This window comes from Bactrocera neohumeralis, chromosome 4 (genome assembly GCF_024586455.1).
Source record: "Bactrocera neohumeralis isolate Rockhampton chromosome 4, APGP_CSIRO_Bneo_wtdbg2-racon-allhic-juicebox.fasta_v2, whole genome shotgun sequence".
NCBI lineage: Eukaryota > Metazoa > Arthropoda > Insecta > Diptera > Tephritidae > Bactrocera > Bactrocera neohumeralis.
In genome coordinates, this window is record NC_065921.1 from 42,609,642 (window position 1) to 42,625,084 (window position 15,443).

Genomic DNA, 15,443 nt, shown 5'->3' on the forward strand with positions numbered 1-15,443 from the left:
GTTTCAACAAGACAGCCACACATCGCACCAATCAATGGGTTTATTGAGAGAACAATTCGGTTATCAGATAATTTGACTTTTTGGGTCGATCGATTGGCCACCAAGATCGTGTGATATCACACCGTTAGACTTTTTCCCGTGGGGATATGCAAAGTCTAAAGTCTTTGCGGACAATCCCGCTTCTATTCAAGCCTTGGAGCATAACATCAGGTGTGTCAGCCGCCAGTTACCAGTCGAAATGCTCGAACGAGTCATCGAAAATTGGACTCATCGGATGGACCATCTGAGACGTAGCCGCGGCCAATATTTGAAAGATTATGATTATTAAAAGTAAATGCCTAAGAATGATAATAAATATTCCCAAATACATTTAAAATTTCTGAGTTTTTTTTTCCTTTAAAAAGCAGGCAATCTCTAAATGGATGACTCTTTATATCCTCTCGACTTTATGAATAATAAAAACTGATGTTTTAATTTTTAAATATAGTTTTTTATTGAACATATTTCATTTTTAACGCTTTTAATTTAATTCGTATGCATTATTTTTAAATATATATATTTGCTCTATTTCATAATTAATTTTTAAATTTTTTGTTTACACAAGTAAATTTACATATTTGAAACTTTGCGTGTTCGCAATTAATACTTTAACGCTTCGGCTAGCGAAAATTGTGAACATTTCAGCGTTTTCGTAAACTTAAAAACTATAGTGAAAACAAGAGTATGTACATATATATAATTTTATATTATATTTACATACATATATGTATGTATGTATGTATAGTTTTTACATTAAAGTTTTATATGCTGCTTAAATTATTCGCAACTTATGTATGTATGTGTGTGTAGCATGCTAAAAGTTATACTAAAAATACCACTACAAAAACAGCAAAAAATAAAAACAAATAAATTTAATTTACTTAAAAGCTATGTAGCAGACAAAAACAAAATGTTGCTATAATACAATTGCAGGTAAAAGTGGGTGTGCGTGTATATGTGTGGTGTTTGGGAGGCGGGGGATGCCTGATTTACAATGTGTATGAATAAATCGCATAATTTTACAGCTAAATATTTAATTAATTAAATTTACTTAACTAATATTAATAAATATAATAATTTACAATTTATTACAAGATTTGATGAGGCAGCCAGTGCTGCCATTTTGTGGGCCGGGAGAGCGGCATAAGCGGTGTTTGAAGAGGTTTTTGTCTAAATATGTTTTTGAGAATAGGATTTTGTGTGTAAAGAAGAAACTATAACTATTATTTACAAAAGTTATTTATTTACTGTTTTCTAAATTTTTTTATTATTATTATTTTCATAATTTTTTCAAAATATTTGAATTTTTTTTTAATTTTTTTTATGCTTTCTCAATTACTGTTTGCTTTTTCATATACATGCCTGTATATTTATATCACATAACAAACTTTTATTATTATTATTAATTTTTTTAATTTTCTTGCTTTATATTTTACACCTCATCGCTTTTGCAACTATTAATTGCCTCTCCCTACCCTAATTATTGCACGCGTCGTCACATTTGAAATGCCCGAAGCTCAGAGCATATGCGCATCTCAACTGTCAACTTCAACCTTCCAGTTCACTCCTCCTCTCTCTATTCAGAGTGACGCTTACGGTATTTGCCCGTTCATGCGCATCTCAAGCTCCTCCTCTTCTTTCGTCAACGGCACTGTGGTGTGATTGTAGAGACCTTGTGCCATCAGCTGCAGCGCGAGTGGATTTTTCGAGCCTGAGGATTTCTTGATTTTAGCGCGCTTATTCTGGAACCAAATCTTGATTTGCGCCTCATTCAGACCCAATTCGGCGCTCAGCTGTTGACGGCGACGCTCGGTGAGGTAACGATTTTCATTGAATTCGCGCTGCAAAGAAAGAATAACAAAATAGCGAACAATTAATGAGCTGTGTGCGTAAAGAAGTAGTAATAAGTTTTTTGAAGAATTCTTATATAAATACTATATGTTGCATGTTTGTGAAAATGTTTTCCAAAATCTAAGTAGACAAAAGCATCAACAAGTCACAGGCAATGCGAATCAATTATTTGCGGTTAAATGCTGCGCAGTCTCAAAGGGCAGGCCAGCGGTAAGAATCTCGAAGTTGAAGGAAAAATCTTGAAGGCAAAATCTTCGAGACCCCTCTAGGAGTGAAAATAATATATTGACCATAGCTAATTGGTGGCATAGAGCGCAGACAACAGGACAACGGAGGCAGTTAAGCTGTTGAGGCCGAGCATTGAGCTGCCAGAACACATACATACACACACACATGTACATAAATATGTATTTGAATACTTCGACATTAGATGTTGTGGTTGCCGCATGCTCAGCACGTAATCTTCTTGAATGCAGTTTTTTTCCTGCACAGTGTGTCAGAGGCGTGTTTAATTGGCTTGACAGATAAGCCTAACTGCTTTTAGATGCTCTGCGCCCAAAATATTTACACTCTGCAACATAAACTAGTTTTGAAAGAAATTGTATTTTTTGCTTTTTTCTTATTCGCCATGCGCAACGGGTGTCCAATAAGCGTGTTTTTGAGTTCAGTAAATATTTTGTAAATATGGTGGCAATAAGAAAACAGTCGATTTCGGAAGGATTTTATATTCGACAAGGAAGTGGCCAATTAGGCATGCTAGGAGTTGTTGTCAAATTTTGAGAAATTAAGTTAATTTTACAACTGAATTTAAATTATATTAATTAATTTTTATGAATTTATTGAAATTAGTTTTAGTCAAAAAGTTAAATTATATTAATCAGTTAATATTTAATTTTTAATTAAAATTTAATTTAGAAAAAAAATTAATTTTAATTTAAAAATTTAGTTAATTTTATTTAATAATACTAAATAAATTAATTGTTTTTATTTAATTATAATAAAATAAATTTTTTTATTTTTTTCATTATTATTTTAAAATGGATTTTAATTAACTTAATTATTTAATTTTGGAAAATAAGAGTAAAAAAAATTAATTATGCTTTTAATTATTTAATTTTTAAAAATTATATTTGTAATAATATTTTCAGAATTGAAGTTTAATTAAATTAATTATTTAATCTTTTTAATTTTTTACCCTGATTTTTATATAAAAGACTTAGTCTAATTTTCGTTTTTAGTTTGACTAAACGATGTCATTTTTTTAATTTGAAAATTTTTATTTTTTGACTTATTTAAGATGTTATTTAAAATGTTAATAATTTAATAATTTAAGAATTGAAGGCTTACAAAATTAATTTTGTTTATATACATAGATTTGATTTTTATTTTTGAATTTCAAATTCGTTTAGCTAAATTTTATAAATTTTAATAATTTCGCTTAATTTTTTTTATTCTATATTTGGTTTTGTTTAAAATCTTATAATTTTTAATTTGAAAACAGAATTAAAAAATAAATTAATATCAATTTACTTTAAAAAAATACAAAAAAAATAAATTAATAAAATTAAAATATAATTAATATATTTAAAATTTTTTTTTTTTTATTTTTTAATTATTAATTTGAAATTAAAAATACAAATTTCTTATTTAAACTATTTTCTCTTTTAAATTAATTTGAATTTTAATTTTAAAAAATTTAGAAAATTATGCATTTTCAATTAAGAATTTTTTTTCCATTAAATAGATTTAAAGTTTGATTTTTATAAATTTCAATATTTACCTTCAAACGTGCCAACTGTTCGCTGGAGAAGGCGGTGCGCGGCCGTTTCTCATCAGTGGTTTTGTCCTTTGGCTGCTTGGGGCGACGATAGCGTGGACCTGCAAGGCAAGCAAGCAAAAAAGGCACATGAAAATTAGCATATTACGCCTTAACTGATATATTAAATAAGAAATTAAAGCATATTTCACAGGAATTCCATAAATAGTTGCATACAAATGAGGCGAGTATATGCAAACATACATTTGTATATATGTATGTATATAAATATATTCTAATGTGAGCATTACTAATGTATATATATGTATGTAGGTATATAGTAAAAAGTATGTCTAAGTATGCATGGAAGCAGAATTTCATTGCGTGGCACATGTCAATATGTCAGCTGTCAGGCGTTGACAGACAGTCAGTTGCATGCAACAAACAGCGCGTAGGCGGCAAGTTTACACAGAACAATTACTGCATGGCAAAAATAAAAGTAAAAACCGTAAAGAAATCATAAAAAAGGACAATTCGCCGAGTCGCGCTATGGCTATGCGCATGTAAATGCTCATGTGACTGTGTATGTGTGTATGTAAATGAGCGTTTAGTTGTATGTACTAAGCCGCATTTGCTTAGCCTTTGTGCGTTGCCGCTTTTGCCTTCGCTTTTTGCTCATTGTTCCGCTGGCAAATGTCAAAATTATCATACAATGTAATAATTAATTTTATTTATGTTTTAATTATATAAACTCGCCAAGCGCTGAATTAACTTGCTTACTAAGTATACTTGCTTGCTTAGCATATACATATGTATGTAGTTAGTACGTTCTTTAGCACTTGACTATTTGCCGTCGCTGGATAATTTGTCAGCTATCATGAATTTCTATTTTATTCTTGTTTGACTGGTCTTATAGAACAACTGAATTGATATTTTTCGTTCCTTTGAGGTTGCAAAAATAATTGAAATTTTTTTTACATTTTTTTTGAAATTTTCTTTTGAATTTATTACCCAGTATGATAAAAAAAATTATATTTGAAGTTATTGAAAAAACTGAAAAAGTTTCAGTTTCCTTCCGAAAAATTATTTATAATTTTTAGCCTAAATGCATTCATATTTATATACAAGTTATGTGCATCGCATACTCGCTAGATATCTTTTATTAAGTTAAAAATGGTCAACATACACATATACGAACATATTTATAATACATACATACACATGTACACACCCACACACAATTTTCCTAAACTATCTCCACTTTTCTTCAAGTGTCTAACTTGTGTTGCCTGCTTCAAATCACTTTCTATACACAAAAATGCATACATATATACATACATACATGCAAACATACCAGGCATACATATATACGTATACAAACATTCATATTCACATATGTTCATATTTATGTACAAAATTTAATACAAGACACTTCTCGGCTGCTATTTTCGGCCGTTAATTGATGAGTTAAGTGCATTTTTATGGTTTTGAATTGATTTTTAATTTGCTGTTGATTGAAAAATGAGCAGCGAGCGATAAATTTGTAGCTAGTTAAAAAGTATGTATAACAAAACAAAAATGATTTTCTTGGAAGAAGATGCAGCGCAGTAAGACTTTGTACGTATGTACATATATTCTACATGTGTGTATGTGTGTCTACTTTTCAGCTTTCCAATTAAATCTCACTCAATTAATGATTAATTGCGTAAGCTGCATTTGGTATTAGGAAGATTTAAAAAATTTCGCACTGATTGCGGGTTTAATTACAATGAAAAATTTTGGAAAATTTTTAAATATTGAAAAAACTAAAAAAATTTAAAAAAAAATCATGAAAAAATTAATATAAAAAATAAAAAAGAAATTTAAATAAAACTCAAAAAAATTAAAATTAAAAATAAAATTAAAAACTTTATTTAAAAACAAATGAAGATTGCAATTTGAATGAAAAATGAACTAAAAATATAAAAAATAAAAAATATCTGAAAATTAAAATAAATAATAATACTTATAAAATTTCTATTTAAAATAAAATAACATTTAAAGATAGCAGTTCATATAAAAAATACGTAAAAAAGTATCTAAAATTACAAAAAAGTATTTTAAAATAGAAAAATATGAACAAAATATAATAAAAGAAAATATAAAAACATTAAATATATTAAAAAAATAACAATTAAAGATATCATTTCAAATAAAAAAAAAAATAAAAAACATAAACGAATTATTTAAAAATAAAAAAATTAGGAATTAAAAAAAATTAATTAAAAAATAATAAACTTCACATTTTAATTCAAAATTAGCGCATAAATTCGCAGTTAATTAAAATTAATTAACTAATTGCTTATAATGTGTAATTTTTTCAAACGCCAAAGCAAGTTAAAGCACAATCAACACTTTTGCACAAATTACGGTAAATAAAAACTGCAACCGCATAAATTTCATTTTATTTGAATTAAATGATCACGCGCTGAATCACACTAACCGCCCACCTTGCGAAATGTGCTTAAAGCCTTCGCGTTGCAACTTCCGTTTTCTGCACACAAACACATAAACACATATGCACATAAACACAGAAAGATGAACCCTATAATTCAGTTGCTAATTGCCGCTAAGCGGCCACTTTAATATGCACTATGCTTTAGTTGTTGTTGCACACTTTACTAACTGCTTATTATAAACGCTAAGCGCCTATTAATTCTAATTTTTCCCAGCCTGAGCGCTGCGAAACAAACACTTGAAGATGCTGCTGTCTGCTGCTTTATTAAGTCATTTGCAATTAGCAAATCAAAAATTTAACAACTCAGCGCCAACAACAGCAACAACAAGCGCCTGCAAGTGTGGCTTGTAGCAAAGTTAGAAGAGTGGCAAGTGATTTGTAAGCGCCGAAGCTGCTAAACGCTTGAATTAGTTGCTTTCCAGCGCTAGTTTGCTGCTTAACAGTTTAGCAAGTGAGGAGCTGTAAGCTAACGGCGCCTAACTGTGAGCTTGTGGCAGTGGCTTTAAGTGTAGCTGGAGCTGAGCGTTGGTGTTTTGCATATTTTAGTTGCTTTTGTTGTTGTTATCTGGCAAATTTATGCTGCCGATTGTTTGTATAAACAGCAAAGGTGCTAATTACCGTTATTTGCCAATTTTTTAAATATTTTTTTAATCAAATTTTGTTTCAATATGAGTGTATGATAACCAATATATAACCAGTTTATAACCAAAACTCAAATTTTGTTTCAATAGGAGTGGTTGCTATTAAATCGTTTTTCCTTCGCCTGTAAACTTACGAAAAGAGATGTTACGTTATTTTGCATTATAGGTGACGATATGTACATACATACTTATATATACATTGCTATTGCTATAGAAATTCTCCCATCAAGTCTCCCTTAACAAATTTTCTCTCCAAAAAGAAAAAAATCTATCGGATTTTCCTTTATTGTCACATAAAATTGTCACATAGCGGTTAAGCATCAAAGCAGAACATAAATAAGTGCACATACTCACGCACGCATACAGCCATTGACAGGCCTGCTATGTAAACATTGATACGTGACACAGCAAGGGGGCCCCTTTGAAATCGAAGAATATGCCGAAAGTCGCCACTATGTGTGAGTCCTTTCGTGTCCTTCGGATTTGCTTTTTCAAAATGTGGATATTTACAGTAACTTTTTGCCAGATTTGACCTTGTGTTGTAAGCGATTATATGGCATTTTTATGTCATGGATATTTTTACTAGCAGTTTGAGTTATTTTTCAGGTTACGAAGCGTTATGTGTGTGAATGTGTGTACAAATGTGAGACTAAATATTTTTATTGCAGAATGTGCAATTCGAAAATATAAAAATTGATATATGTACATACATTTGCAATATAAAATGACCTTTAAACATTTTTTGAGAGAAAGTGAAGTCTTAACTACACTAAAGCAGTTTTTTAGAGAACCGCTACAAAGACTACAACTTAAAATTGCATTTCAGTTCAGTAAATACCGTTACTACACTTTAAAATAAATTTTCCGGCTAAAAATCAAATCTAATTTACTATTTTACGCTCTGAGAGGCGCTATTAATTACGATTTTCAATTAAAATTCACACTCACCGGAGCTTGGTCGATCGCTGTAGCGCGTACAATATACCCACGCCGGCCACACTTCATTCTTGCCACCATCCGTGGTCGTGGAGCCCGCTTCGGAGCGTGTGTCATCGGACGACTCCATGCCGGAGTCCCGACTCACGGCCGATGGCGGCGGTATAGGCTGCGGGCTGCTGCTTTTGCTGGGCAAACTGCGGCTGGTGGGCGACGAATTGAGTGAGCTGCCGGCCGATGTGGACGATGACGCGCTGGATGCATTGGAAGCGGGTGGTGGACTGGCTATGCTCGATGCGCTGGCCGCGGATGAGGCGCTCGAACAAGCTGGCGCCGCAACAGTTTGACCAATCTGCGAGACTGCTTTGCAGAGTGAGCCTAAAGCAGACTTTTCCATAGCGCCCATTCCGCCGACGGCAGCAGAGTTTGTAACGGACTCACCGTTTTTCAGACCACCGGTTGGTGGCAAGACACCACTGCGTCGCATGCGGCTATTGACGATCTCTTCATGGATACGTGGATAGGCGGCGGGATTGAAGCAGTTCAAGAAGTTGGCGCGTTCCAGCATCATGGCCGCAGTGGCGGCGGCGGCCGCCGCTTGTTGCTGTCGACTGAATTCGAGCAGATCGACGCGTGTAAAGGCAGATGGTGTGGCGGAACGTGCGGCATCGAAAGGACGAAATATGCTATTCGCATGCAAGTGCGTTTGCTTCGACGCAGCGCCGGCGCCAAGGGACTCATTCGCGCTGCGGCTGGCCGCTTCGTTGCCACCAAAGCGATCGCTAAGTATGTTGGAGATCGAGAAGGCGAGTGTCGGCTTGGCGGATTGTTGATGTGCGGGCGGTGGTGTGCGTTGTGTGGCGCCACTCGGTGTCGCATCATCCACATCGTCCACATCGATATCGTCGTCTTCATCTTCCGCCTCATCCTCCGCATCGTCATCTTCCGTTGTATTGCCACGCATTTGTGCGCTGCCAGCAAGTGCATCACCATTAAAACTATCACCAATAATCGAATCATTCTCCTCCTCCTTGATGGTCATCGTCGAAGCGGGTGTAGATGACGGTGTGGAGGTGGCGCCCGGTGAGGCCACCAAGCGCTGTTGCAATGTGGCCGCATGATTGGCCGCCGCCAAAGCGGTCGCGGCAGCCGCATCGAAACCGGGATGATGATGGAAAGCGGCGGCATTCACCAATTGCTGCTGATGTAGTTGTTGTAATTGTTGTAGATGGTGCAAATGCTGCAATTGCTGGTGTTGGTGATAGAGTGTGGCCGCAGCGGCGGCATTGCTGGCTGCGCTTACAGGATGTGGCAACATTGTGGGCGATGTAGTAGCCGCGGCTACGTGTGGCGGTGGTGGTGGTGGCGGATGTGTATGCAGACTCATGTCCAGTACGGTGCTGGCGGCAGTTGGGCTATATTGCAGTTGATGTATTTGTTGTTGTTGTTGGCTGAGGCGTTGCGGCTGGTGCGGTGATTGCGGTAGGCCAGGTGGACTTGGAGCAGATTGCGGACTGCAGCGATCCTCTAGGGCCATTGGTAGCAGCGTGGCAATTTTGGCTACGACTTAGCGACGTTGTGGTATACGCGGAGTTTAATAATTTTTTTTTTTTAATTTTGCACAATTGGAAAGTTTTAGTAAATGTCACACTTGCATTGGAGCATATACGAGACTTGGGCGAGCAAATATTTCTTTTAAGAACTTTTTCAATATTTAAAAATTTTTAGTAATTTATTTTTAGCGTGCAAACACTTGTCACTGGACACTTGAAATATTCGTGTTATATTTGTTTTACGTTTTTGTTTAACGGTAAACCGTAGGCGTTCACATTTGCACTGTGTTGGTCCAATTTGCTTCCACTCCAAAACACTTGTTTCTTAGTCGACGAGGCAAACACGTTTATTTCGTTTTTCTACTTCTTCGTTGCTTGTTTGCTTTCGACTACTGGTTACACACGACTGCGACGCACACGTCTGTTCACGGCGAACGCAACGAGTAAATTAACTAATCACAGTTGCTTATCGTCCCAGCGAAGCGACAACTCCAGGCTAACGATGACGACTTCAGCAACGTTGAGCGACAGTCATAGGCAGTCACACTGCAGATTGAACTGTTAAGGCTGTCAAACGAGCTGCCAAGCAGCGCCTATACTCTCTCTCACACACACACAGCGAGCGCGCACGCATGCACAGCGGCCGAGTATGTCAGCCCTAAATGCCGTGGGTGCGAGTGAGCACGCCTATCTGCACTTGTGCTTGTTGTTGTTGCCTCGGCACAATTGGAGGCTGAGTTGTGGTGGTGGTTGGTTGTTGGATTGTTGTACTAGCGCGCACGCTTGCAGTGCTGTGTGTGTGTGGCTGCGTACGCTACGAAGGCGGACGATTTGACAGACATGCCGAGCGACTGATTGGCTTCGAAACGCAAATTGTTGTTTGTGGTTTCGTTTTTTTTTGTGTTTTTGTTTAACTTCTGTTACAGTTTTTACGTCTCACTGTTGACCGCGCTGCTGATCGATTACTTTGCTTTTGGACAGATTTGTTAGAACTGCTCTGTCGTAAGCTTCCGCCACGACTGATATGCTGATGAGCAGCTGATAGTTAGACAATGCTGGTTGACAGCCTGACTCGTTGCTTGTGGGTTGTTGTTCGCTTGATAAGCATGAGTTGCTATGCTTCGCCGGCTGGCTAGTTAAGAAGCTGTGCTAAGGACGATATTATGGGTTACTAAGATTTTTTTGTTCCTTTTTTTAGCGGCGTTTGATGAGTTGGTGTGCGTGTTTATTGGAAACGCGGATAACTTAATTTGTCGCTGAATAATAGTATTATTATTTGTAAGTCACTAAAATCGCGATTGTCTTCATTAGTCTTTGTAATTATTTTACATTTATTTTTTAGCACTCAGGAGTGTATAACAGAATTGTAACTGCTTGAAGTGTTTTTTCAAAAATTATTTTGTGTTTTGTGTTAGTTTTTATTTAGAAATTGGAGATTTTTCCTTTTTTCAAACATTTGTTGTTTTAGAGAGTTTCTTAATTCCACATTTGAAAGTTTTTCATGACATTCTAAGAAAATAAAAATAATATTATAATATTTAGTTAAAAACGCTTCTTAATAGAGTTTTGCATTGCTTGTTAGTTTATATTTTTCACTAGTGGCAATTTAAATGAATAAACAATAACTTTATTTTGTTTAAAAAAAAACAAATTTTAAGTTTTTGTAATTAATATTTTGAAGCATTATCGTAGCTGTTAGCATATTTTTTTAAAATGTTTAAAATGATAAATTAAAATTTTATACATATTTATAACAAGACTTTTTTTTGTGTTATGTATTTTATTTTTACAAATTTCTTGTTTTTTTTTACTAAAACTCACTTATTTCAGTAATTCAAAGAATGCTAAGTGGTGTTTCTGATTCTTAGAAGGAAAGGCAATCATCACTTTAAATAAAATAAAAAATATACAATATGTTTTTTTAATTTATTAACTTTTATCTATTGTTTACTTATTTATACACTTTATAGACAAATTTAGCGGCTTATGTGTACAATTTTATCCTTAGAACTCAGGTCCTCTATGAAGAGAATAGGCTAATTTTTGAAGATAATTAATAAATTAAAATATAAAATTGAGCTTGAAATATTAAAAAGGAAGAAAAGAAGAATATTCCACAAATGAAAATAGTGCAAAAAATAGAAAAACTATTTTGTGTGTAAAAATTAAAAATAAAATTTAATTAAATGGAATTCTGTTTACAAAAAAAAAAAAATTGGTAATTACAATTTTAATTTAAGTGAGCGGTAGTTTGGGTACAAAAAATTTAAAAAGTTGCACTTACTGTACCTTTTGATATTTTGATGCAAAACCGATTTTGTTAATAGATACAAATTAATTTTTTTTGTAAATATGTATAATGAACAGGTTTCCGAATTTTTCTACTAAAAAGTTAAACCTAAAATTATTAATTCGAAAATTTAACATTGGAATAAAATTTTTTATGCATACAATTTTAACTAACATTTTATTTAATTTTCGCCCCCAAAAAATGAATTACAAATCTGTATATCTATAAAAAATTACAGTTGTAATTATAAAATTATTTATTGCTTGTATCAAAAGTTAAAACGAAAAGGCGTGAGAAAATTACATTATTTACATTTTTCTAACCAAAAAATATAATTAAAAGCAATTATGTCTAAATAAAGTGTAAAGATAACCAAAATAACGAAAAACGCAAGTGCGAAATAATTTCAGATTCAAAAACACTATTTTCAAAATTTCGACTTTTTCAAATATAAAAAATATTGTTTTCGAAAAAATAAACGAACTATTTTTTTGTGAATAATTTTTTTTATTTCTATCAGAAATCGGAGAAGACCATTAGAACAAATTTTATCTAATTTGGGTATAAATTTTTTTAGAGAAATTTAAAATAGGTCTATTTTTTCGAATGTTCTAAATTTTACTAAAAATTTAAATTCACAAAATCAAATTGATTTTTAATGCTCTAATGTTCTAACTTCTTTGCTGCTTTTTTTTAACTTGTTGATGATATTTTTATAATGTCAGCTATAACAATGCTACATACGTGGCAGCAATTCATGCATTTATATACAATCTAAAATAAGTTCAACTTTCATATACCTAATACTGATTAATTTAATTCGCAATCTTGAAGAATGAATCTTGAAATTTTTACTCGACACTATATACATATGTCGATATGTATAGTAAACGACGCTCACATTTAACTATGATTCCATATAACCGAATATCCACATTATAATAGTTTTCAAATAGATAATAGATGTATCCGTTTGCTTGTTTTTTCCAAATTTATTCCACATTGAAGAAAAATATATTTTTTCAAACTTTATAACTTCACTTCTCCCAGACCATCACACACACTATGACATTATAAACAATCCACTTCAGTCAAACATATGACACTTCTCGCTTTTAACCAAAAATTAACCAAATAAACCGTTAGCACTCATAATTTCAATTATTTTTGAACATTGTTATCCTAATTCAATAATGCGAACGCGCTATGTTTTTTTAATTATTACATATAGTTGTGTCTATATGACGTTGCTGCTCTCGGCGAATGCCCACTTCCGCCGTGCAACACACCGACAAAGCTTGTTACCGTCCGATATGACTCTATTACGGCGAGCTGTCAAACGCGCTTTTGACAACTGTGTCGTGTCTACCATTGCAAAAAGAAAAAAAACACAACAACTCAAAAAACAACAACAGCAACAAACAAATCAACCGCATAGCATTTCAGCGCCCATCACTTGGTGTATTTAGCAAATGTATTTAGTTGCAACAACACAGCCTCACACCCTCCATTTCTTTCAAGCGCACGCATGAGAGCGTAGAACACGAAGATAGTTAGCAGCGTATGTGTCTGTGGCACTGCGTTTTATATACAAGTCTCAAAGTGGGCGTGTTTGAATGCACTCTTGCTGACTCTCTCTCGCAGTTACAGAGAGCCCTTAATTTTTCTTTGCTTCGCGTTATATTTGTTTCTCTCGCGCCAATTGGTTTATACCGGCGCTCTCACACAACTCAATTAAAGTTGGCGCACTCTATTTGACAAGATTGTGCGCTCTCAATGAAATTTTGTTGTTGTAGCGGTTGTTGTTAATATTTGAATTTGTAGAAAATACAATTTTGAATTAAGAAAATAGAAAATCTTCAAAATCAATGCCTCACATATGCACTTACTCTCATATGATCTAAACTCTCTCTTTATTTGTTGCGTTGCTCTTATTCTGCTGCCAAATTGCCCACCAGCACCTGGTCATCTTAAGCTATGTATTGTCGTCCTCCTCGCTTGTGTGGCAACTTCATCAAGCGCTTGCCTGCACGCCTCTTCCGCGCTAATAAGCAAATGCATAGCAACAACAACAACAAATGAGCTCAGCTCAGCCGTAAGTGAACGCGACATTTGTGATTAACTTTGGCGTTTGTGTTTCAATTTTCTTGCCCACATACTTACACAAATATAGGCGTACATATGTACGTACATACATGCTTGCAACGCTCCGTTTACAGCTACAACAACAACAATTATTACACGCTCTCTTTGTTTGATTGCAAAAATTACTCTATTCGCAGCGGCGGTTGTTGTTGTTCAATTTGTTGTTGTTATTATTATTTGTATTGTTGTGGTTGTTGCTGCGACTGCTGACATATCGCAATTACATTTGTTACATTCACTCTTCATCGCCATTTATGCTCGCTTTCTTGTTGTACAACTAAATCGCTTTGCCCTGGGGTGGGGTTCCACCACTACTAACCGCTACACGCTGCCACTCTGCCACCGCGCCACATCGCGCGCCCACTCAACTCGGCTGCAGCCGCTCGAGACTGCTCTTCAGTGTGCGCGCCGTTAGCTAGCGCTGGCACTGGCTCTGGCTTTGGCTTTGGTTTCGCCTGTCAACACGAGCATCGATGCTCGCGCGCCATGTCCGCCGTTGCCTTTTGCCGATTTTCTCCTGAGGCGATTTTCGGTGTGGCTCTTATTGCCGTGGCTTTTGTTGCAATTTATGATTTTGCTTTGTTTTTGTTGTTGTGTGTGTGTATGGTTGAATACTCATGTTTCGTCTACACATATGTTTTATTAGTTGTGTTGTTGTTGCTGGAATTGTTTTTGACATGCGTTGATTTGCTACGTTGGCGGTTATGTATCAATTGTGGCAAGGAGGAGAACGCGTGATTGGAAGAAGAAGCAGTGCAAATTATGAGTGGTCACACACTCGTCGAGATTAATTGAACATTAAATAAATATTATATTTTCAAAATAATTTATAATTAGATATAATTAATTTTTTTTGTATTTATAAAATATTTTAGAAAATATTAAAAAATAGTTAAAAGACAACAACAAACAAACAAAAAAAACAGAAATAAGAATTTCGTAAGTGAAGGCTGAAACTCTAAGTCTGAGACACTTTAGAGTAGTCCACAGCTTAAGCCTATGACAATTTAGAGCTAACTTTTTCACGCCTAAGGCAAAAGGGAGCTTAGTAACATTGTAGAGGTCATCACAGGGTACCTACTTTTAAGATCTCTTCAGAATATTGGAAAGTTGGATTCGTTGGAATGTCGAGCATGCACGGAGGATGATGAAACCCTGGAAATCTATCTAAGCGAATGCTCAGTCTTCAGTCGGATGAGACGCGACATCTTCCACGGCTGCCAATACTCCAACTGAAGAGGCAACTGGTGTGCTTATGCGTCTCCTTTTTCAACCAACCAACTAATTAACCAAACTCAGGCCCAAAAATTTGAATTTTTTAAACCTAGATATTAATTTAAAAATAAGTATTGAAAATTTTTGTTATTGGAGTTTTTTAAATTTTATTGATGATGACTAATGATAGGCAAATGCGTGCTCTCCAAAAGCTAACCTTAACTATTTTAGTAGTAAAATTCTACATTTATTGCTTCATTATTTGCTTCCTTTATACCATTGAGCTGGCAAATTCGTTCGAAAAATCTTGAGTGCATTCAATTTTTTGCCATTTTTTTTCAACTTTTTTCTCAAAACAAAAATTAATAAATAATTTACTATAAGGGGCATACCTTGTGTAGCGGAATGAAAAAATCCGATTTTTAAGAAATTGAAAGAAAAACTACATCAGTTATTCAAAACCTTATCCTATTTATAGATATTTAAGAAATACACAGTAAAATTTTTAAAGAAAAAATTA

At 34.2% G+C, this 15,443-nt stretch overlaps 1 protein-coding gene across 1 annotated transcript; it reads right to left on the reverse strand.

The window, feature by feature from the left end:
- Positions 1 to 513: 513 nt before the first annotated feature.
- LOC126755126 (segmentation polarity homeobox protein engrailed) lies at positions 514 to 12,844 on the reverse strand. The gene is made up of 4 exons (XM_050467473.1): positions 12,364 to 12,844; positions 7,733 to 10,782; positions 3,671 to 3,768; positions 514 to 1,880 (listed from the first exon to the last, which is right to left on the reverse strand). Exons 2-4 carry the CDS (start codon positions 9,255 to 9,257, stop codon positions 1,632 to 1,634), a joined length of 1,872 nt encoding a protein of 623 aa, XP_050323430.1. The 5' UTR covers positions 9,258 to 10,782; positions 12,364 to 12,844; the 3' UTR covers positions 514 to 1,631.
- Positions 12,845 to 15,443: the final 2,599 nt, after the last annotated feature.

What these genes read in the sequence shown, in the direction of transcription:
- LOC126755126 (XM_050467473.1), bottom strand. Translation starts at nt 9,257, where the DNA reads ATGGCCCTAGAGGATCGCTGCAGTCCGCAATCTGCTCCAAGTCCACCT. An exon ending in CAGCGATCGACCAAGCTCCG is followed by an intron (nt 3,769 to 7,732) that starts GTGAGTGTGAAT and finishes CTTGCCTTGCAG; the next exon opens with GTCCACGCTATCGTCGCCCC. An exon ending in AACAGTTGGCACGTTTGAAG is followed by an intron (nt 1,881 to 3,670) that starts GTAAATATTGAA and finishes CTTTCTTTGCAG; the next exon opens with CGCGAATTCAATGAAAATCG.